This window comes from Pelophylax lessonae (genome assembly GCF_965119305.1).
Source record: "Pelophylax lessonae genome assembly, chromosome: 2".
NCBI lineage: Eukaryota > Metazoa > Chordata > Amphibia > Anura > Ranidae > Pelophylax > Pelophylax lessonae.
Window position 1 is genome coordinate 592,534,429 of NC_138769.1, and position 25,245 is coordinate 592,559,673.

The 25,245-nt window shown below is 40.8% G+C and overlaps 1 protein-coding gene across 1 annotated transcript in view; it reads left to right on the forward strand.

The window, feature by feature from the left end:
* Window positions 1–25,245, forward strand: part of RAPGEF3 (Rap guanine nucleotide exchange factor 3) — a 154,287-nt gene that overhangs the window by 98,295 nt on the left and 30,747 nt on the right. The window contains exons 8-18 of the mRNA XM_082248510.1: window positions 617–693; window positions 1,648–1,794; window positions 3,707–3,822; window positions 5,708–5,796; window positions 6,764–6,842; window positions 10,250–10,400; window positions 13,371–13,453; window positions 19,851–19,890; window positions 21,717–21,798; window positions 23,563–23,709; window positions 24,726–24,823. Coding sequence (XP_082104636.1) covers window positions 617–693; window positions 1,648–1,794; window positions 3,707–3,822; window positions 5,708–5,796; window positions 6,764–6,842; window positions 10,250–10,400; window positions 13,371–13,453; window positions 19,851–19,890; window positions 21,717–21,798; window positions 23,563–23,709; window positions 24,726–24,823 — 1,109 coding nt within the window. The remainder of the gene's footprint in view (window positions 1–616; window positions 694–1,647; window positions 1,795–3,706; window positions 3,823–5,707; window positions 5,797–6,763; window positions 6,843–10,249; window positions 10,401–13,370; window positions 13,454–19,850; window positions 19,891–21,716; window positions 21,799–23,562; window positions 23,710–24,725; window positions 24,824–25,245) is intronic.

The following is a 25,245-nucleotide window of genomic DNA, read 5'->3' on the forward strand; positions in this document are numbered from 1 at the left end:
CCCAGGGATTGACTGGATCCCCATGAATATTTAAGCTGCCTCCTCTGTTCTTCCTCCCACTATAATTCTAGAATGCTCTAGAATGCAGATGGAAGTGATCGGATCAGCAGCCTGTGGGAGACACAGAGCAGGCTAGAGCAATCACCCCTGCTCCACTGGCTACAGAGGAGCTAAATGAAATTACACTACACTACACTAACTAAATGAAATTACACTACAACCTACACTAACTAGGAGGGTGTTTCACTGACGTAGCACAAAACGTGAAACAGCAATTTATACAAACAATTGAATCAGAATAATGGCTGATCCTTCCTACCTGCCTGCTAAGACTGAGCCATACAAAATTTCATTTACAGAGGGTGTGAATGAAAACAGCTTGTGTTATTTTCTCATTTTGGAGGACCAATTGTGACACCAGGGTTATAGATTTACCCTTGAATGAATGTTTGTTTATAAAATAAAACAAACAAATATAGGAAAACATCAGATTAAAAATGTATAAACTTCAAAAACAAAATGCTATTTACCAAAAAACATATTAATGCCCTTTTAATAGTTCCAAGTTTAGAATGTTGTAACAATCTCTATTATTGCCCATTCAATTTTTTTGCAGTATTTAGCCAAGGCGATATAGGTACTTCATGGTACGTAATCTGGAAGGGGTCAGTGAATGTGGTTACCCATGCCGGGGTAAGTTCAGCTTATTTTTATATGATTTAAATTGTACCTATTTAACATTTAGACTATGAGTAACTATTTAAAGCAGAACTTCACCCTAAATAGGAAGTTTTCCTTTTAAGAATTCTTTCCCCCCCTCCTCTAACATTTTTGGAGGTTTATTTTTTGGGAGGGTACCTATTTTTGTCAGGTACCTTCTCTCACTTTTGCTGGATTCGCCAAGGCAATCCATCCATCTGGAGGATTGGATGAAATTGGACAGGCAGTCAGTTTTTATCCAATCTCCCCATAGAGGAGAGCGGGACTCTGACAGGTCCATCTCAGCACAGAGAGCAGAGACGGACTTGTCATCCGCCTGTTTAGCGGGGATCAGCAGATCGATCCCTGCCGAGCAAGCGGATCCCGTCAAACGAATTCATCCAGTGTGAAAGGGCCCTAAGAAATTGTTGATTGAAATACTATGCAGAGGGTGTGTAAAGACTGCTGAAGTCTATGATTATGATATGGTTCCACTCTGTGGTGTGATGCCGGGCGTTTTTCAGGCACTTTTGAAATCGCTAGTGGTGCGCTTTTTTTGATGGCCACGTGACTCAAAAAAACATTTTGAGGTGCTTTTTGTGCGCTATTCAGGCGCGGAGAGGAGTACTTTTGAGGTGTTTTTTTTTTTTTTAGTGCTCCAAACATGCTCCAAAGAGGCTGCTTGCAGGAGTTTTTTCACCACCCCGCCAGCACCCCCCCCCCCCTCCCGGTGTGAAAGCATTAATTAATATCAATGGAAATTGGTTTTTGTGAGCTTTTCATGCACTTTTCATAGAGTGAAAATGTCTGAAAAGCGCCTCAGTGTTAAAGGGGTCTACATTTTAATCAGGAATACATTCTTTAATTGTTATGCATAACAAGTATACAAAAGCACAATTTTATCTAGCATGTGTTTGGCTTAGCCTCACATTGATGATTCTCGCTTAGGGTGTGGTCGCTACACTTCATGAAGGGGATGAGTTTGGCAATCTAGCTATAGTGAATGATTCTCCAAGGACTGCTACCATTGTTTCTCGAGAAGATAACTGCCACTTTCTGAGAGTGGACAAGCAAGACTTTATTTGCATACTTCGGGTCAGTAAATATACTCTGTATGAAATTAATTTTATAGTAAAATCTATCTATCTATCTATCTATCTATCTATCTATCTATCTATCTATCTATCTATCTATCTATCTATCTATCTATCTATCTATCTATCTATCTATCTATCTATCTATCTATCTATCTATCTATCTATCTATCTATCTATCTATCTATCTATCTATCTATCTATCTATCTATCTATCTATCTATCTATCTTATTCACTATTAGTCAGGACCTAAATTTGGTCATGGACATGTTTGGGATTGGACACCACTTGATTTTGTATCTAAGCTTGAAATCAGCAGATCAGTGGAGAGTTATAGCATTTCATGAATGATAGCACAGGTCTGTATAGGAAGCTGAAGTCAGTGTAGGGTGAGGGACATCTACTTAGACATAATTGTGGGGTAAGGAGGTGAAGAAACCCAAAGTTAGATGAAAATGTCTACTAAAAGAAAATAAAACAAACATTTTATTTTTATTGGCCTTACTAAAACTTGCAGAAATGGAGGACAGTGGCCACATTCAATGTGGGAAAGTCTTTAGTAATGTAAGCCTTGAATTTACCAAACTAAAAAGACATTTTCTAAAAAAAAAAAAACACCCAATGCATTTAAACAAATTCAAGGAAAGATTATTCATCTGCGGCAGAATGAGCTTATAAAACAGTAGCTGTGGATATCTAGCTATAATCATACCACTAGTTTGGGCAATGTTCTGCAGGGATTCTCATGCTCCTCAGTGGTGTAGTATGAATATAGAGCTGCCTTAATTACTGTTTGCGCTTTTTTCTATAAGGGTGGAAATTTGAAGGCAACTTGAGCACAAATACATTTTTTTGTAAAAACATATATTTATTTGTACATTCCATTCTATGGATATGTATGCATATTCTAAAAAAAACTTCCACGGCTCAAATTGTATGCATCTTAGAGTTATACACATGAAATAATTTTCTCCACTCCAACTCAACATGTTTCCGGTCAATCCTTTTCTCAGGGGTATATTGGGGGAGATATTTGTGATCTAGATTTCTATAGATGAAGAATACAATATTTTGATATTCATTCATAAATCCTAAAGAAGTAACAGCTTTCATTTCATTGGCATATTTATATACCGAGATCACATACCATATGAGGTGGTGAAGAAACATGCAGCCGTACATCAATTAAAAGAACCTGATTTTGCCAATGCCAGAATAAAGGATCAGTGGTGCATCCCTGCCAGAGCGACTGTGGCTCTCCAGTGGGGACGCGACACTTATCCGATCAGGTTCTTTTGATTGATGTACGGCTACATGTTTTTTCAACCACCTCATATGGTACGTAATCTCGGTATATAAATATGCCAATGAAAGCTGTTACTTATCGTATTATGCATAAATATTAAAATATTGTATTCTTCATCTATAGAAATCTAGATCACAAATATCTCCCCCAATATACCCCTAAAGAAAGGATTGACCTGAAACGTGTTGAGTTGGAGTGGAGACAATGATTTAATGTGTATAACTCTAAGATGCATACAATTTAAGCCGTGCAAATTTTTTAGAATATGCATACATATCCATGGAATGGAGTTTTAATATGTACAAATAAATATATGTTTTTACAACAAATTTAGTTTGTACTCAAGTTGCCTTTAAAGTCCAACCCTTGTATGGGGATATTTGTTTGTTCTTTTTCAATTTGGGATGTTGGCAACAGATGAATGGTTTTGAACAGTGGAAGTGCTTTCTTTTTTTTAATATAAAGCCATTGGTATTTTCCTTTGTATGGCTTTTCTTACATTTTGGTATGATAACAAATTTCTAATTCTGGTTGTCAAATTAAAAAGTTTAAAAGCCCCGGATCTAAATCTTCCTAATATATATATACCTTCAACCTGTCTTTCAGGACGTTGAAGCTAACACTGTTCGTCTAAAGGAACATGGCAAGGTGGTATTGGTGCTGGAAAAAAATCCACAATCATCTGGGAACAACTTGCAAACATCAGTACCCGGCAGTCACAAGTGAGTACACAAGATGACAATAGATTGGCTGAGACCATACATGAAAAGCTATAGTTCATTTACCTTCCTCTAACAATATTGGAGGTTTTTTGTGGGGGGAGCAGGTACTTAGTTTTGTTAGGTACCTGCTCCCACTTCAGCTGGAATCACCTAGGCAATTCCACCAGAAGCTGTCCCCTCCTCCGTGCCTGCAACCTCAGGGCGGCTGCAGGACCATTCACAAAGCACAGCACGACTTGGGCATGCACAGCAGGAAGCCAGCTGTAAACCCAAAAGATGTCACACCTGGCTTCCCACACTTGACATTCCAGCACCGGGGACCCGACAATGAACCCACTCAGGTGAGGATGGCGCTGGATCCCTAAGCAGGTAAGTATCCTTTATTAAAAAGTCAGCAGCTACAGTATTTGTAGCTGATGAATTTTTTTTTCTTTTTCTAGAGACTGAAGAACCGCTTTAAAACAATTGCTATGGTTATTTTTAGTATATAGTTAGAAGAGTTAAAAAATATTCATAGGATGATCATATATCACATTATCCACCAGTTTTGTGCTAATGAATGTAAACACCCCAACATAAAGAAATAATCAGCTTATCCCAGGGCCCATGTAGATTTTAGTACAAATGATAAGAAGATCAAATGTAATATGAGAGAAATTTAATGTTGTAAAATCTACTTATAATTGGATGGATAAGAGATGGATTAAGATTGTTTGATATCCAGAATAATAATCTGAGAAAGCTAAGCCATTTGCAGCAAAATGGTATGATTTATAAAATCCCATGTAAAAAAGTTTACCGTAGATTTAAAATGGTTCTAAAGGCTGAAGGTTTTTTTCTTTCCAAAAAGTAAGGCTGAAGGTTTTTTACCTTTGTGTATATGCATGAAGGTTAAAAACTTTCTGCGTGCTGCACTCCCCCGCAGCCCCCACAATCCTTAGCTGAGCTCCCTCTGATCCAGCAATGTTCATGATAGCCCTGTCCGTCCTGGGAGTCTAACTCCTCACTGGTTAAGACAGCAGTGGGAGCCCATTGACTCATAGCAAATGAGCCAATAAGGAGAAAGCGGGGGCAGGGCTGAGCTGCAGCTCTATATCTTATGGAGAGGGAGGAGCCAGGAGTGCTGGTGGAGGACCCTAAAAGGAGAGGATCAGAGCTAGGTAAGTATAACATGTTTATTAATTAAAAAAAAAAAAACAACAGACTAAGCTTTAATACCACTTTAACATAGAAACCAATTAATACTTCGCAAAAGATATTTTGATGTACTTTGTGGCTATATTGTTATGTAATCAATGATACATGTACAGTAAAAAATTCATTATTTTTATGAGGTCCTTTCACCCCCTTCATGATCAGAGCATTTATTTTGGTATTCGGCACTGCACTACTTTAACTGGTAATTGCACAGTCATGCAACACTGTACGCAAATGACATTTTTATCATTTTTTTCACACAAGTAGAGCTTTCTTTTGGTGATATTTGACTCCCACTAGGTTTTTTTTTTTTTTTCATTTATTATTTTATACTAGTAATGGCGGTAATCCGCCACTTATAGTGGGACTGTGATAGTGTGGCAGGCAATCTGACTCTATGACTCTATGTGTGCCTAACAATGTGTAATGTGTTTAATATGTGCTGCTTTGACTAAGCAATCTTGCAGTTTTTGCCCTGCTTTCCAGGAAAAAAAAAAAAAAAAAAAAGATTGCCTGTCAGTGTTTATGTACCTGTTATGTACCTGTTATGTATGTTAATGTACCCACCTTAATTATCACTACTGTAAAAATCTGTAAAATGTTGTAGGAAATAAACTAATTCAGCGATACCACTGGGCACTTGTATACTATTGTGTTATTGTGTAATGGAGAACCTTTTACCTTCTAGGTACACTGTTATGTCTGGTACAGCTGACAAAATTCTGGAACATTTGCTGGAAACTATGAGGTTGGATTCAACACTCAATAATTCTGAAGGTAATAATCTCTATCTAGGTAATGGCATCTACTAAATAGGCTTCATTATTATTACATTTTTGTGCTTAGGAAATGCTGAACCGTTCTTTTGAAAATACTAGTTGCCTGGCTATCAAACTAATCCTATGGCTTTATTACGTTGCACTTCTTTAGTTGCTGACAAGAATGAACTAGTTCTGAATTCACTCTGAATTGTTCCAAGTCAGTGTCTTAGATAATATGGAAATGATTACATCAGCATGGCAGCTAGTGTTCTTTAAGGTGGATCTGACTGAAAATGTGTCAATAGGGTGGTAAAAAAACTGCCATTGAGGTGCCACTGTCTGTCAAACTTGTCCATTGAAGTCAATAGGACTGCAGCACTGTAATCCTATTCAAAATCTCAGTTCAGCAAAAAAATAAATAAAATTGTTCGGTAGGTGGCATGATTGTCTCCTGAATGCCTGCAAGCTCTTATAAGATACTGCTGCTACTGACTCCTAGTCTCAGGAGATTTAGAGTGAGATTTGGTGATGTCACCACTGTACTGCTCACTGTTATCCTTACCGGAGAGGAAGCCGTCTCTGAAAACTTGCAGTGCAAGGATCTCTCTGCTTCAGCGTTATTCATTCTGTAGGTCTCTCCTTCCTCCACCAACCTCCGTTTTTCTTCTTTAATATTACGTCACCAGTCATCCTATCACCAGTTATCAGGATGGAAGCTGGTGGAACATTGCATGGTAAGCTAGAAATGAGAAAGAGAAAAGCTGCAGAGAGCCTATAGGCAATACTGGTGACTAGTTCTTTGCCCTCTACTTTCCTCTTTGGGGGTACACTTTCCACAGTACAGGTCATCTTTAAATATGAGAAGTGTGGCATCTATCTAGATATGGATGTTCAACAGAAACCTTTCTATATTTTACAACTGGTTTAACAATAATGAAAATTAGGATTTCTTTTTTGTATTAACATTCTATATTTTCTTTCAGACTCCTTCGTTGGTGATTTCCTCTTGACTCACAGCGTATTCATGCCAACTGCTCAGTTCTGCCAAGCATTGCTCCATCAGTATCCTGGCAAAATATGAAAATAAGCTGCTTATTGCAAACAATCAGATTCCTCTTTAACTTCACCTAGGATTGGAAGATCTGAACTTAAAGTAGAACTAAAGTCTCTCAAATAAAATTATATATTATATAGTGGTAGATTGTGTATAAATAGGCAAGGGGCAATCATCTTTTGGTACTAAACAAGATGAAAAGTCATAAACAAAACAATGGACTTGCAATGTCTCTTTGGAGTTCAATACGGAAGTGAGAATCTCAAAGGCCTTGCTCTGAGCTTCACTGAGGTATAGAGAGGAAAACATAGCCACCAAAGACCAGGAAGTGCTTGAATACCTGCAATAAAAATTTGTTTCCAGAGACCTGTTGCAAATGTAGGGTAAAACACATTGCAAAACATTATATTGTAACATTTCGAGCGACAAAAAATAATTTTTGGCATGGAAGTTTAGATACACATATAGTTACATAGTTACATAGTTAGTGAGGTTGAAAAAAGACATCTGTCCATCCAGTTCAACCTATGATGTGTGTGTGTTTGCTGTTAACCGTACATTGTATACCCCTCTATGTTGTGGTCTTTAAGGTGCCCATCTAATAGTTTTTTGAAACTATCGATGCTCCCTGCTGATACGACTGCTTGTGGAAGAGAATTCCACATCCTTACCACTCTTACAGGGAAGAACCCCCTACGTACTTTAAGGTTAAACCGTTTTTCTTCTAGTTTTAGTGAGTGGCCACGTGTCTTATTGTATTCCCTTTCTCTGAATAGTTTGTTCCTTATGCTAGGGTTGCCAGTACAGTATTTGTACATTGATATCATATCCCCCCTCAATCGTCTCTTCTCCAGAGAGAATAAGTCCAGTGCTTGTAGTCTTTCCTCATAGCTGATGTCCTCCATTCCCCTAATTATTTTTGTTGCCCTTCTCTGGACTCTCTCCAGTTCCAGCACATCCTTCCTGAGGACCGGTGCCCAGAACTGGACATATGGTTCCAGGGGCAGCAACTCCACCTTACACTAGCTTTCAAAAATCAACTCCAAGCGTAGGACCCAAAGCTAATGTCTAATAAAAACTCCCCAAATCAAAACTCTGTTTCCAAGTAGTAGTGTATAAATGGGCTGACCTGATAAACTTTTCTTTAGCAAAAGCCAAAAACATAAGGATTGAACTGTCCTTTCATCCTCTGTCAACTGGTGGAGTGGATTGCTATTTCTAAGCCATTTTCAGTGTGGTCCACAATGCTCCCGCTTGACTGCCTATGCAACTCTACTTGGTTTTCTTCTTTCATCTGCAGATCCCAATTCTGATACAGTTATACATATCATTTAGCAAAAAGTACAAATGACAAGCCATTTAAGTGGTTCTAAAAGCAGAGGATTTTTTAAACTATGCATAGGTAGAAAAATCCTCTCTGTGCAGCAGCCCCCACCCCCCTTAGCCCCATTAATACTTACCTGAGCCCCATTGCCATTCATTGATGTGCATGAGAGCCTTGGCTCTTTGGGGACTCTCCCTCCTTATTAGCTGAGACATTAGCAGGCGGCATTAGCTCCCGCTGCTGTCAATCACAGCCAGTGAGCCAATGAGGAGAGAAAGAGGGGGTGGGGCCAAGCCATGACTCTGTGTGTAATCGGACACACAGAGCAGCAGCTCAGGAACGAGGCTGCTGGGGTGCCCCCAGAGCAAGCTGCTTGCTCTGGGGGCATTTGGCAGGAGGGAGGGGCCAGCATTGGAGGGGGACCTGAGAAGATGAGGATCCGGGGCTGTTCTGTGCAAAACCAACTGCACAGAGCAGGAAAGTAGGACATATTTGTTTTTTTTTTGTTTTTTTAAAAAGACTTTAATATCACTTTAAGTACTGTGAATAGAACAATCATGGATCTACTCAAACAAGCATTTTATAAATATGTTCCCAAACTGTAAGTGTAAAGACCTGTCATTATCATTTTGTTATGCTCAGTCTTGCCTGGCTGTCATAACTTTTCTTTTTACCCTAAACTGTTCTCAGTTTCAGACTCTGTAAATAAATTGTAAGGAACCCAACAAACCAGATGGCAGGTACTGCCTGATTGACCATTAGATGCAAAACTAAAAATAGTCAGGTAAATATCTCATAAATAATGTCTTGAACTCCTAAAATGTAGGTGTAGCAGGTTTTCCAGGCATTGAGCCTGATGTGGGTCTGCCATTGTTACCGGTTACCTCTCCAGCTCATGTGAGCTGCGACCCCAGGTGTGAGCACTGAGACAAGGACAGTTCCGGCATCTTTATTTGTTTGTTTTATTGTATTTTAGGGGATGGGAGAAGGGAATGAGTGGGATACTCCTCTGGCTCAACTAGGTGCAATTTTGGGACTCTTTAGCAAAAATGTGCTTGTTAGCGCTGTCTTGACGCCAGCTGGCGCTAGCAAACGTTTTCTGACGCTTGAAAGTAATGTAACACTAAAAACTGTGCTGGAACCTCGACCTTAGTCCAGAAGATCCAGGACTGTAGAATATTGGACTTCTGACACTGCTTTACTCAAAAGTCACTGACTGGCTCCCTCTGGCCCTACGCTGGCTTGAGGTAGCTCTTTGTGAATTTCTGTGCTGCTGCAACTCTCAACTGGTACACTCCACACTCTATACTGACTCTTCAGGGCCCAAACTGTAGGCGCCCCCTTTAACACTTCAGGGCCCTCTGACTAGGTATCCCCTCTAACTTCAGGGTCCTCTGACCAGGCACCCTCTTTATAGCTAGCTGACACTTGGATCCCCAGAACCTCCTCCGGAGTGGGCCCCTCTGACACTAGGCAGACCCCAGGGGCAATCCACAGTACTCATGACCTTTGTAGGCTTTCCTGGGACTGGACCCCCTCTCTCTCTGCTGGTTCTCGGCACACTGGATCCCTTCAGCTCAACTTAGCACCCTATGGACTCTCAGACAGCACCCCGAGACATCGACTTCCTCTGACAAGAGGAGAGACAGCCGTACTCCCCCTCCTGGGACTCTGCTTCCCACCAAAGACAATGAGTTGTGCACTCCCTTCAAACTTATACCCACTCCCAGAATTCTCTGTGGCAGAATCTGCCTTCTGGGGTAGTTACAAGCCTGAATGTATCTCTGATTGGGTTTCCTCCACTGCCCAATGAGAAGCCTCTCACAGGGCTAGTGGGGAGACTCCCCTCTCAGCAGACCCAAGTGGGAGCCATGACAACCTACCTGACCAAAATAAATCATGGCTCTGCTGTTAGGCAAACAAAGCACACTATATTTTACCTAGCACCTACTTGTAGGGTGCAACATTGGTAAAGAGGTGTTCCTAAAAAAAAAAAAAGGAAAAAAGAAAATTCTTTGCTTCCGTCCTCCAAGGTTTTTAACAAGATAAATGTTTATCCTTTTATGATGAATTACCTTAACAAAACTTCAGATTTAACATGGAGCCATCAGCAATGAATGAACCTGAGAAGGCCACATACTCCTTTTACAAGAGGCAGAACATTATACGGCTGGTTAACCTATGGGTAGAGCTTTATGGTCAGTTGCTGGAGGCTGAGCCATATGCTAAAAGCTTTCTGGAGGTAAGTAACTTTAGTATGGTGCATTTCTGTCTGTGCCCCTTGTCCATAACTGTGTCTGGGCACATTTGTAGAGGACTATTTCTAATGTATCTTCCAGGCAAGCCAGATCTATTATTGGTTATACTAAGGCAGATCCTATAGGAGACTAAAAAAACTTTTTTTTTTAAAGACATAACAAGATTTAAGCTGGGTATACACTAGTGAAATTTTGTTCTATTTTTTTTTTTTGTAGGAACATTTGTTTTTCTAATCATTAGTAAAGGTCAAATTAACATTCATTTTCAAGTACAGTGACAAGAAAATTTTAAGGAGTGGGATGGAATTTTTTTTCTTGAATGTACAAATTTCTAACAGTGTATGTGATTTTCAATCAGTAAAGTCCATTTATTCCAAAATTGAAAAGGTTATGGAATCTTGAAGTACTTTTGAACATTTGAATGTATTGAAAATCTTTGCACACACTTTCCTTAAAAAATGTCCTTAAACTGGGATAGTAGTCCTATATATAACAGTTAGCCCTACACTGTAGGATCTTCTAGCCATACATAATGGTGTTTTTATTAGGGATGATCGAACTTTTGAAAAGTTCGGTTCGGCCAGAACATCCGAACTTCCCGAAAGTTCGGCCCGGATTTCAGAACCCCATTGAAATCAATGGGACCCGAACTTCGGTAATCAAAAAACACAATTTTTAAGCCCTAAAACCCAATAAATGCCCCTAAAAAGTGCCTAGGGTTCTGGGTCATGCCCCATTAACTATTAATCACACAAAAAAGCCAATTATTGAAAAAATTAAAAAAAAAAAGAGAGATTTTTTTATTTTGACTTTGGATTTAGTATCTGGGGGGTCTAAAATGTGTGCATGTGAAGTTTCATCTCTGTAGCATGTCCAGAACCATGAAAAAAAAAAAGATAATTTTTCAGTAGAACAGGGATGTGGGACCCTCCTTTTACACCTATATGATCTTTTTTTTCTGGTTCTGGACATGCTACAGAGCTGAAACTTCACAGGTACACCTTTTAGACCCACCAGACACAAAATCACACAAAAAAAGTTCTTACAAATTGTAATTTTTGATAAAAAAGTCAATTATTGAAAAAAATTAAAAAAAGAGATTTTTGGATTTTTACTTTGGATTTCGTATCTGGGGGGTCTAAAAAGTGTACATGTGAAGTTTCAGCTCTGTAGCATGTCCAGAACCATAAAAAAAAGATTTTTATACTCACCTAGACATATATAGGTGTGATAGTAGCAGAAATATATGCTTGCGCTAATGAAATCATTTACACTAATATATTTCTGCTACTATCACACCTATATATGTCTAGGTGTGTATAAACATATAAGTATGTTTTTTTTTTTTCTGGTTCTGGACATGCTACAGAGCTGAAACGTCACATGTACACTTTTTAGACCCCCCAGATACGAAATCCAAAGTAAAAATCCAAAAATCTCTTTTTTTTTTTAATTTTTTCAATAATTGGCTTTTTTATCAAAAATGACAATTTTTAAGAACTTTTTTGTGTGATTTTGTGTCTGGGGGGTCTAAAAGGTGTACCTGTGAAGTTTCAGCTCTGTAGCATGTCCAGAACCATAAAAAAAAGGATTGTTTGTATTAGAACACTTTCAGCACAGGAGGTTGGCTTCGCTGCTGTAACACCTTGCCGGTTTAATAGCAGGCATTTTTTGGGGTTCTTTACAGTCAGGAAAAACATCTGAACTTGTGTATAGTGGTACTGTGCACAAGTTCAGATGTTTTGCCTGCCTCCAAAAACCCCCAAAAAATGCCAGCAAAAACACACCTGGGCATTTTTTTTTTGACGCTAGCGTTTTTTTGGCATTTTTTGGGGTTCTTTTGAGGCAGGCAAAACATCTGAACTTGTGTATAGTGGTTTATATACACACATAATTATATGTATATAGACACCTAGCCATATATAGGTGTGATAGTAGCAGAAATATATTACTGTAAATGATTTCATTAGCGCAAGCATATATTTCTGCTATTATCACACCTATATATGTCTAGGGGTATATATACAGACATATATGTCTATATATACCCCCTATACACATGTTCAGATGTCATGTCTGACATCAAACATGTCCTCAAAAAAGCACTGGCAGTGGCAGCCCCTGCAGCATAAAAAATGCTTGGCTGGTGAGAAGCCATATTCCTGTGTCGAAGCAACTGATCATTTCTCTATAGCGGTCACCCTGCTATGGAGGGGTTTTGTCACCATTCCATAACAGTCACTGTCAGTTAACCCTACACTACACTACGGTCCCCTGACACTTCATACTTTCCCTACAGAAACTACATTTTTGAAGCTAACTTAAGTGTAAAGGAGCACTCTAACTACACTAGATATCCCTTTCCTCACACTAATAAATGCTAAATGACACTTTTAAAGTAAAATTAACAGAACTGCTTCCACTCTCTTCCATGTCCAGTATAACAATGCTAGGAATATGGCGGGGGCGATCTTATATACTGGGGGGCGTATTCACTAATGATTGGTCTAGGGACCCCCTAGTCACTCCAATCACATTCCTAGCATTCTCCTGCCCCCTCAATTGGCTTTTGCTAATGGTTCTGGTCCAATCACGGGCTTTTAAAGCCCATTTCCTGAAGCATTGCATTTTGGGCGGTTCTGGTTGCCGAATTCCGAACTTTTTGGGCAAAAAGTTCTAAATTCGGCCGAACCTCAAACACCCAATGTTTGGGCCGAACCGATGGTCGACCCGAACCGTTTCGATCATCCCTAGTTTTTATGTCTCATTGTGAAAACTGCAATCATGTGCTGTATCCAAAAGCAACTATTTAATTTAATGTATTATAGTCAGAATACTGAAAGCTCATCTGTGATTGGTTGCAGCACATTATTGCCCATAATTATTTTTTATTCAATACTATTTGGTCATTATTTCTATATTGTAATCAAATCCATTCTCATTCAAATTAAAAGAAACTCTCGGAACACATCAGTAGAGACCCTCGTTTGCTTGCCTGTTTAAAAGAAAATTTCCAGGAGAGACGGAAGAACAAAACGTAAGTGTATTTTACCAAAAGTGGAACTTAAATCAGACAATTAAGTTCTGATTAACCACTTCAGGCTGGCCCCTTCTGCAAGTATAGCTATGTAAACATTAAAAATAAATGTCCATACTGTTTAAAATGCAGTAAGGCTTTGAGTAGCCTCAGCTGTCTGGTATTCTCAGCACTGTGCCGAAAATAAGCACAGTGAGGGAGCAAAAGTAATGACAGTTCTTGGTGAAGAAGTGACTGCCCTGGGCTTCAAGAAAATGGTGGCCTTGGGCAAGAAAGAGAATTAATTGTTATAAACTGTTATGGGTAAAGTTCCTCTTTAACCAAATGAGAACTCTATATTTCTTTTGACATATGAAAGAAAGCCAAGCATTTGTATTTCCTAGAAAATATATTGCTTTAGCAATGTTACCTTGGATAGCCACATGATCTGAAGTGTAAACATTCTATTGGCTTTTTGTTTACACTGGATGTGTTCTAATGTTTTTCTAATGAATCTAAAATGCATGTACAAAAAAAATATCAGTTTTTAATGGAGGTGATTAATGACTATATTCTGATTAGCAGCATGTATGCTGCATTTTTGGTGCTTGACCTGCACCTCACCATTCAAATGGGATCTTTCAAAAACACAGTGCATCTAATGCTTGTTAAACATGTTTTAATAAGTGATTGATTTATTTTCAGATTGATCTCTTCTAATAGGAATAATTAATCTATAGTAGGCAATCCATTCAATTGATTTGCTAAACATGGGGAAGAGGATTTCAGTTGATAGTTAAGATATGATTGTAATTTATGATCGTAAATTATGAATCACATCTCCTGTTTCTACCATGTAATCTCATAATCTGATCGATCAAATTACAATTGTTTTCATGAACAATATATCTCAGTGCTGCCGATTTATGAAAAACAATCAATAACATTCTGTCCTGGCTGATCAACTGAGTTTGATCAAATCCAATCTAAATTGATTCAAAGTCAAGTTATTACTGTTTGATTGTCGGCAGATTTAATTGTTTTGATTAAAATCAAACTACGATTAGATAAAAAAATTGAAGCTTGTATGGCCACAATAAGATGTTTGCTGTGATTAAGTCATAAGTACGGTATATCTGTTTCCCATATAGCAGGAGCTGCATTTAGCCTGATTTGCTGGCAGTACCAGTGAATCTTAAGAGGACCTCTAAGAAACACAAAGCAGGTCACATGCAGCCAGGGCAAGACTGGGAAAAAATTCAGCCCTAGAAATAATTTCATACCAGCCCCATTAGATTATTATACCAGCCCAACAGCATAACGCCATTATTTTCTTGTTCCTAAAAGAGAAAATCATGCATTTTAAAGCACATTTGAAGAGTGTATTATATATAGATAAGAGCACATAGGGCTTTACATATATAAGAGCAAATCCTGGTTAAAAGTGGTAAAAGTGTAGACATGGTACAGGAGGTGGTCATAGGCTGTGTGGACATGGTACAGGAGGACACGTCAGAGGCTGCTGACATGATACAGGAGATGCAGGGGGTGCGGGCATGGTACAGAAGATGCAGGGGCTGCAAACATAGTACAGGAGATGCAGTGGCTGCGGGCACGGTACAGGAGATGCAGTGGCTACGGGCAGGGTACGGGAGATGCAGGGGCTTTGGGTTTTGTACAGTAGGACATGTCAGAGGCTGTGGACATGGTACAGGAGATTCAGGGGCTGTGGGCAGAGTACAGGAGATGCAGGGCTGCGATCATGGTACAGGAGATGCAGGGGCTGCAGGCATGGTACAGATATCAGAGACTGTGCAGGCATGGTATAGGACAGGGGTGTCCAAACTATGGCCCTCCAGCTGTTCAGGAACTACAATTCCCATGATGCATTGTAAATCTCTGACATTCACAGACATAACTAGACATGATGGGAATTGTAGTTCCTGAACAGCTGGAGGGCCATAGTTTGGACATAGCTGGTATAGGAGATGCAGCGGCTGGGGGCATGGTACAGGAGATGTCAGAGGCTGTGCGGACATGGTAAAGGAGATGCATAGGCTGCGGACATGGTACAGGAGATACAGGGACTGCAGACATGGCACAGGAGATGCAGGGGCTGCAAACATGGTACAGCATATGTCAGAGGCTGTGGGCATGGTACAGGAGATGTCAGAAGCTGTGGGCATGGTACAGGAGATGCAGCGGCTGTGGGCATGGTACAGGAGATGCAGAGGCCGTGGACATGGCACAGGAGATGCAGAGGCTGCAGATATGGCACAGGAGATTCAGAGGCTGCGGGTATGGTACAGGACATGCAGAGGCTGTGGGCCCGGTACAGAAGATGCAGAGGCTGCGGGCATGATACAGGAGATACAGGGGCTGTGGACATGGTACAGGAGATGCAAAGGCTGTGGACATTGTACAGGAGATGTCAGAGGCAGCAGACATGGTACAGGAGATGTCAGAGGTTGCGGGCATTGTATTGGAGATGTCAAAGACTGTGGGCATGGTATAGGAGATGCAGAGGCTGTGGGTATTGTACAGGAGATGTCATAGGTTGTGCGGACATGGTACAGGAGATGCAGAGGCTGCGGACATGGTACAAGAGATGCAGAGGATGTGGACATGGTACATGAGATATGAGAGGCTGCTGACATGGTACAGGAGATGTCAGAGGCTACGGGTATTGTACTGGAGATGTCAGAGACTGTGGGCATGGTACAGGATATGCAGAGGCTGTGGGCATGGTACAGGAGATGCAGAGGCTACGAGCATGGTACAGGAGATGTCAGAAGCTGTGAGCATGGTACAGGAGGGGCAGAGGCTGTGGGCATGGTACAGGAGATTCAGAGGCTGTGGACATGGTACAGGAGATGCAGAGGATGTGGACATGGTACAGAGGATGCAGAGGCTGTGGGTATGGTACAGGAGATGCAGAGGCTGCGGCCCTGGTACAGAAGATGCAGAGGCTGCGGGCATGATACAGGAGATGCAGGGGCTGTGGGCATGGTACAGGAGATGTCAGAGGCTGCGGGAATTGTACTGGAGATGTCAGAGACTGCGGGCATGGTACAGGAGATGCAGAGGCTGTGGCATGGTACAGGAGATACAGAGGCTGCGGGCATTGTACAGGAGATGTCATAGGCTGTGCGGATATGGTACAGGAGATGCAGAGGCTGTGGACATGGTACAGGAGATGAAGAGAATGTGGACATGGTACCGGAGATATCAGAGGCTGCCGAAATGGTACAGGAGATGTCAGAGGCTGCAGGTATTGTACTGGAGATGTCAGATACTGCAGGCACGGTACAGGAGATGCTGAGGCTGCGGGCATGGTACAGGAGATGCAGAGGCTGCGGGCATAGTCCAGGAGATAAGGGGTAAAAAAAACTGTGCAAATGGTGTGAAAAAATTAATTAATATAAATAAATTTATATATAAATTTGAATATAAAGTGATAAAGTGGGATTTCTCCCACGCTGTCAGCTGCTACACAAACGTGGAATCGGGATAAATAGTGAACAAATGGGGATGTAGCGCTCGACAGAAATATATAAAATAAATACAAACATGTGAACCATATAAACCCTATAGGATGATTCGTGCAATAAAGTCTCTGGTGTCCAAAGCAATTAGATAATTGACAGCCAATATGGAAGACACAGACTTGATAGGGTGGTTTCCTTAGCAAAGCCTTCACCTTCACACGATCACCCAGTGGAATAACTATATTGGCTGTCAATTATCTAATTGCTTTGGACACCAGAGACTTTATTGCACGAATCATCCTATATGGTTTATATGGTTCACATGTTTGTATTTATTTTATATATTTCTGTCGAGCGCTACATCCCAAATTTGTTCACTATAGTCCAGGAGATGTCATAGGCTGTGCTGACATGGTACAGGAGATGCAGAGGCTGCGGACATGGTACAGGAGATGCAGAGGCTTCGGGCATGGTACAGGAGATGCAGAGGCTGTGGGCATGGTACGTAGGGTTGCCACCTCACCCCCCCCCCTTTAAACCAGGACACACATTAATTACACAGGTTCTGTGGCTGATTGAGGTGGTAGTTTAACTTACTTAGTGCCTTATCTGGATTATATTAGCCTCAGAACCTGTGTAAATGGGCCCTGGTTTAAAGGGATGAGGTGGCAACCCGAATGGTACAGGAGATACAGAGGCTGCGGGCATTGTACAGGAGATGTCATAGGCTGTGCAGATATGGTACAGGAGATGCAGAGGCTTTGGACATGTTACAGGAGATGCAGAGGCTGTGGGCAAGGTACAGGAGATTCAGAGGCTGTGGACATGGTACAGGAGATGCAGAGGATGTGGACATGGTACAGGGGATGCAGAGGCTGCGGGTATGGTACAGGAGATGCAGAGGCTGCGGGCCTGGTACAGAAGATGCAGAGGCTGCGGGCATGATACAGGAGATGCAGGGGCTGTGGGCATGGTACAGGAGATGCAAAGGCTGTGGACATGTTACAGGAGACGTCAGAGGCTGCAGACATGGTACAGGAGATGTCAGAGGCTGCGGGAATTGTACTGGAGATGTCAGAGACTGCGGGCATGGTACAGGAGATGCAGAGGCTGTGGCATGGTACAGGAGATACAGAGGCTGCGGGCATTGTACAAGAGATGTCATAGGCTGTGCGGATATGGTACAGGAGATGCAGAGGCTGTGGACATGGTACAGGAGATGCAGAGAATGTGGACATGGTACAGGAGATATCAGAGGCTGCCGACATGGTACAGGAGATGTCAGAGGCTGCAGGTATTGTACTGGAGATGTCAGATACTGCAGGCATGGTACAGGAGATGCTGAGGCTGCGGGCATGGTACAGGAGATGCAGAGGCTGCGGGCATAGTCCAGGAGATGTCATAGGCTGTGTGGACATGGTACAGGAGATGCAGAGGCTGCGGACATGGTACAGGAGATGCAGAGGCTTCGGGCATGGTACAGGAGATGCAGAGGCTGTGGGCATGGTACGTAGGGTTGCCACCTCACCCTCCCCCCCTTTAAACCAGGACACACATTAATTACACAGGTTCTGTGGCTGATTGAGGTGGTAGTTAAACTTATTTAGTGGCTTATCTGGATTATATTAGCCTCAGAACCTTTGTAAATGGGCCCTGGTTTAAAGGGATGAGGTGGCAACCCGAATGGTACAGGAGATACAGAGGCTGCGGGCATTGTACAGGAGATGTCATAGGCTGTGCGGATATGGTACAGGAGATGCAGAGGCTGTGGACATGGTACAGGAAATGCAGAGGATGTGGACATGGTACAGGAGATATCAGAGGCTGCCGACATGGTACAGGAGATGTCAGAGGCTGCAGGTATTGTACTGGAGATGTCAGATACTGCAGGCATGGTACAGGAGATGCTGAGGCTGCGGGCAGGGTACAGGAGATGCAGAGGCTGCGGGCATAGTCCAGGAGATGTCATAGGCTGTGCGGACATGGTACAGGAGATGCAGAGGCTTCGGACATGGTACAGGAGATGCAGAGGCTTCAGGCATGGTACAGGAGATGCAGAGGCTGTGGGCATGGTACGTAGGGTTGCCACCTCACCCCCCCCCCCTTTAAACCAGGACACACATTAATTACACAGGTTCTGTGGCTGATTGAGGTGGTAGTTAAACTTACTTAGTGCCTTATCTGGATTATATTAGCCTGGTTTAAAGGGATGAGGGGGCAACCCGAATGGTACAGGAGATGTAGAGGCTGCGGGCATTGTAAAGGAGATGCAGAGGCTGTGGCCATGGTACAGGAGAGGCAGAGGCTGCGGGCATGGTACAGGAGATGCAGGAGGGTCTTACTTACCAATCTGTGAGGTGCCTTACATATAAAAATGGTGCCGCCCAGCGCCATCACATCACTGCGCATGCGCTGTCTGCTCGAGAATGTCAGAGCATGTACAGGCTTTCCCGAGGGGCACTTGACATGTCGGGCCGGCCGCAGCCATTTTTTTTTATGGGTGCCTGCCCTTCAAGCAGCCCCAGGGCAGTGGGACTTGCTGGCCTGCCGGGAAATTTCCCAGTATCCCGATAGGCCAGTCTAGCCCTGCATGCAACCTCAGACTGGTCACACTACTCAACTAAAGAAAAAAAAATGAAAACCTTTAGAATTTTGTCATAGTTGACATGCAGGTGAAGCAAAGAAAATCAAAGTCTGTCTACCTTTATGCACTCAATACTAAGCCAGGTTTGTGAGATATTGTAATATTACAAGAAAAAACAGTAGGATGGAAAAAACATACAAGATTTATGGTCAAGGCCTGTGCCATCTACACCTTAATGACTACTCAGGATTTGGTAATTTTGGAGATCCAGTTTGTAAATGGTGTTGTACATATTGCCATACTTATTTAGTCTAGAAACATATGTCTTTCTCTGATCTAATTCCAGACTGGAGATCAGCAATGGAAACGTCTCTCCTCAAATAAAGGTATATACATATCAATAGCAAAAGCCTTTGTTAGTAGATGCGAATAGTTAACTCTGATTGTAAGAGCCGGTTCACACTACTCCGACTTGGGACACGACTTGTGTGCCCTCAAGTCGCCCCAAGTCTGTTGTCATCACAAATTCAATGTAAATGAATGAGAGCCATCTTAATATGCACTACTGAAGTCGCTCCGACTTCAGAAAAGGTTCCTGTACTACTTCAAGGTGACCTGTATCCGACTTGTGCACATAGACTTCAATGAGAGTCGCCTCTAAGTTGGATCCTTATCTATTTTCAAGCGACTGTGATCAGACTTTCCAGGAAGAAGAAAGAGATTAGCCAGGCATTCCCCATAGACAAAGTCGCCTATCATGTAAGTCTCTTCAAAGTAGTGCACAAGTCTCTTACAAGTCTCTTACAAATCTCTAAACAAGTCTCTTCAAAGTCACGCTAAAAAGTCGCTCCTTCATGGGGCGACTTTCTGGTCGCGGTAGTGTGAACCGGCAGTAAGAAAACATGGTACACATGAACAAATATGGTACATTGTCACAAAAGCCTACACTTTTTGCTATGTTTACATGTTACGTGTTACAAAATATAACATAATATAACATGTTACATGCTACAAAATAAAATACAGTAAACCCCCCTCCATTGCGGGGGTTACGTTCCGGACCCAGCCGCGAAAAGTGAAAACCCGCGAAATAGAAAAACCCTATTAAAATGCATTGTAGGCATGTTTATTTTACTGTCACTGTATGTGTAAAAGCATTTTAAGGTCTTTAAACACACACTTTTAAAACAATAGAAACTCATTTAAACACATAAAAGATACTGAGAGACATAGCAAGAGCTATGGAAAACACAAAAATATTTAATTTTTAATGATTTATATAGTAAAATAACATTACAAAAAACGCAATATACAGGGACCGCAAAAACTGAACCGCGATGGAGCGGGTGTTTACTGCACATTTTATTTTAGTCATAGAAGAAGCATATTTAAATCTGATTAGTGATCAATATACAACAATTATCGTGTCAAACACAGCCACATTTGAGTGAAGAAAAGAATCTGAGTGTGTGTATCTAGAATCTCATTTATTAAAGTATTCAGATTCATAATACTTTATTAATCACATGGGAAAATAAGATAGTGTTACATTCAATGAAGACAACACAAAATCATAATAACAAATGTTTTATGTTCACTAGTAGTAAGTATTTGAAAGATATACCTGTCTTAGGCTCTGTTCACGCATATACAGTGAAGGAAATGCAGCAATCTGTGCGCATTTCCCACACTGCATACAAATCGCACTGCCCTTGCAGGTGTCAATACAAAGTTAGCAACACCCCAAACACAGGTCACAAAGGCAGTGCGTTTGCCAGCATCAGATCACATCAGATTGCATTGTGCAAAACAACCATGCAATCCAGTTGCGTTGCAACTCGTAAAAGGTGCATGTACTTCTTTGGTGCGATGCAGTGCCATTTGAGCCCATTTAAAATGAATTGCATTGGGAATGCGGCACGGTTCCTGTGCAGTTCACATGCGGTTCATAGTGTGAACCAAGCCTTACCACCTCCAGTGAATTTATTTCAAGCCTATCTTTAAAAATCACATTAAACAAAGGAAACACAGGAAGATTAGACACATTAAACATATATTGCATATGAAAAACTGTCTCAACGATCATGTCATAGATTGTCAATATTAAATGTGTCCTTTTTTTCTCCTAGTCTTTTTCTGTGCTTCATCATCTGGATGCACTAGGCAGATTAGTGTGTATTGTCATATAATTAACCTTGTCTCCATTTAACAGGTTTACAACTATGGGAACCTTCTTTCCACTGTAGATGACGACCACTCCGGTAATTCATATACTATTCGAGTCCAAGACAAAGGTAGGATGACATGTTAAAGAAAAAAATCACTTTATTTTCCAATCATTTTTATTAAGGTTATAAACAGTACAGATATAAGACCGTACAATACAAAATAGAAAAGTACCGGTATAATAACATTAGTGCCATACACCAGTGGTCGCTAAGAATAAAATTATTTTTAATGATGCTTGTTTTATTATACGCTGCATTACAAAATTTACTATTGCTGCATAATATTGTGTGTTTACCCATCTAATGGGCTGAATGACATTTTCACTACCCCGGACAATAAAGTTTAGAAAACAGAATATAAGCACTTGCTATATTTTAATTTGTTTGCTGTAGTCAAAAATGGTTAAATATATTCTGGGAAATCCAGGTAAATGTTAACATTTTTTTGGCAGTAGGTCTCTTTAGAACTACCTGAGCCTAATTTCAGGCAAGCATTTGTGCCAGTTTTAACAACATGGGTGACAAATTCAGGTAGTTCCAACTACCTACCTACCTTATTTACCTACTTTAAGAACCTGTCACTATGGCAGTAATAGATTCTTAAAGAATTACCTGATGGTAGTTAAGACCAGCTCTGAGTTGGCATACAGAGGTATGCTAGTGCTCAAAATGGGGAATGCCTGTGCTGGGAAGCTGTCATGTATGTGACATCTTCCCACACAGTGCTCTATCCCTGGCCCCATTCCATGGTCAGCCGAGAGAGCCAGGAGAAAAATGACTTGGGTCACTGGGTGACCAAAGCCTGATGGGGGACTGAGAGACTAGTTCCCCATAAGGCTTGCCTTATTTTTGATTGACAGCACAAGGCAGTTGGCAAATCCAAAGCCACTATTGGACTAAGTAGCAGCTATTGATCTGCCCACTGTGGTGTGCTGTCATTTAACAGCAAGGCAGACCTGATGGGGGAACTAGTCTCTGAGTTTCCCTAAGGTTCTGCTCACCTCTACTAAAAAAAACTCCTTGGTTGTCCATTTGTCAGTGTGATATTCTCAGTGGCTGGGGAGGGAGCGCACTGAAGAACTAGGATGGACACTCCAACCTCAGTACAAGGCACCCACAGATTTGTGTACTTATCACGGACATGTACACAAATTGGGCATAAGCAATAACAATTATGGTGCTGCGCCTCAATGGAATTCTAGAGAGTGTAACATTTTATAAATTCCCACAATGTGTTGTAATCAGTGCTCTGACTGAGTCTGTAAATCCTGTATTAGTAAGTCAGGATTCTAAGAAATTATGTCTGGCAAACTCCAGCTCAGATTAGAAGGTGTTAAAGAGGCTGTAAACCTTCCCAAAAAAATTGAAAAAAATAAAAACCTGAAAGGCAAAGGCATAATGAGCTAGTATACATCGCATACTAGCTCATTATGAAATACTTGACCTAAAACGAAGCCCCTGCAGCGCCGCCTGCACAACGCTTACATGGCCGACATGTTAACCCATCTTCCTTCCAGGTTCACGTCCTCCGGCCTCACGGCCCAGGACTGGCATGGGTGGCCGTTCCTTCAGAGCACATGTGCAAGCGATGTCACTGGCTGCATGCAAAGTAAATATCTCCTAAACGGTGCATGTTTAGGAGATATTTAAAGTACCTATAGGTAAGCCTTATCATAGGCTTACCTGTAGATACAAGTTACAGAGGAAGCTTTACTTCCTCTTTAAGGTTCACAATTTGTGCTGAATTTATTTAGCTATCTGTGGATATGTAAACAGAGATGATTATAGGTAATCTAATTGCTGTGCTGTAATATACTAATTCTCTTTCAGTGCCCTATGACATATATCTGCCAAATCATTCTTGTGTGACCACTATGTTTGCTGTAAATGCAACTGTACAGGAAGTGCTGTCAACCCTGGCCACAAAGACTTGCTGTAGCAAAGACCAAGTCCTGGTCAAAGTCAACTCAATGGGAGGTGAGTTACATCATAGCTCTGAGCCAGTTCCTGAACTTCTATAAACATTTTTAGGAAATAATTTAAACAATGTTAAATTTAAACTATTATATATAATGCACAAAGTACCAAAGTTTAAAATGCCAAACATTGTGTTTAATGTCATATTGTGAAATACACATTAAATTACTCCATTGGAGTGATATGAGTCTTATCGCCTCTTCTGTTTATTAGGCTGAGGTCCTCCCCCTCCTAAACTCCCCTATTGCAAATGCATAGTATCTTGAGATGTAATTTCTAAGAGGACACAATATAAAAATAAAACAAATTCTTTCTATCTATCTATTTCAAGGGAAACTAGTGATCTTACTTGAGTCCATTCATGTGAATCAGTTCTTGATCATTTTCAGGATATTTGTGATTTACAGGAGTCATTTTGTAAGATAATGTGTTCACCAAATGAAAATGAAAGTCGTTGCAGCAAGTTCCCCTCGGACACAGTTACCTTGTTTGCATGAATTGTTAGATATTAAAGAATTGTTTCTTTAAAGTTTCCACTCTGGAAAGATATAACAATTTAATAAGGCTAAACTGCATGTTACAACATGCCGACACCATTTTCTGTCCATTTGGTCAATCTTTTGCCCCACTCTGCACACACCATCTTTTGTCTCACGCTGTCCACTGCTCCTTCGTTTCACCTTGTCCACACAATCTCTATTGTGAGCAGCTGCTGCTCAAATCTTTCTAAACATTGCCCACTTTGCTTTTGTACATTCCATGCCACTTGTATTCTTCAAGTAAGCAGTTTATTCCACCTATCTGACCTTTTTCAGTGTACTGATAGTCAAACATCAGAAGTTTTCCCATATGCCACATTGCATTGATTTTTCCACATGTTATATTTTATAGGTTTATCTGACAATGCTCCAGCTCTCCAGATAAAAATTGTTATACTGTATTTTACTAGAATCACATTAGTATTCTTTAAAAATTCAAAACTTGTTAACTTCTAGATGTTATTTTCTATATGGCAGAAAAAGTATGTCTAAAACATGAGGACACTGGAGTATTCACATCTCTGGGTTTGAATGAGAGACTCTTTGTCTGTAGTGTTCAAGAGTTGACCACACTGGTAAGTAGAAAATCAGATTTTATACTTACAATCATGACGGATGACATTTTTACCCAATATAGAAGATCCAATATCTGTTTGTTCTGTAGTAGTCATTTGAGTTGTTTTTTAGCCTTTGTAGCTAAATCTAGTAAGCATTCCAAATACAGAAAGACAAAAAAATGTAAAAGAATTTTACATTTTATATGCAGCTGGCCTGATAAAAGTCCAAACTACATTTAAACATTAATAGGTCCACAGGAGGTAGATAAGATACATGAGCAGCTCAGATGCATTGTGGATAACAGCCATATGTCTAAATTTCTGTGATCGAAACTCAACTCTGAGCAAAAAGAAGAAAATAGCCTTTAGGGTTTTTCTTTTCATTTTCAGTAGGTTTTAATGATAAAGATTTCCAACACTGATATGTGTAAACACAAATA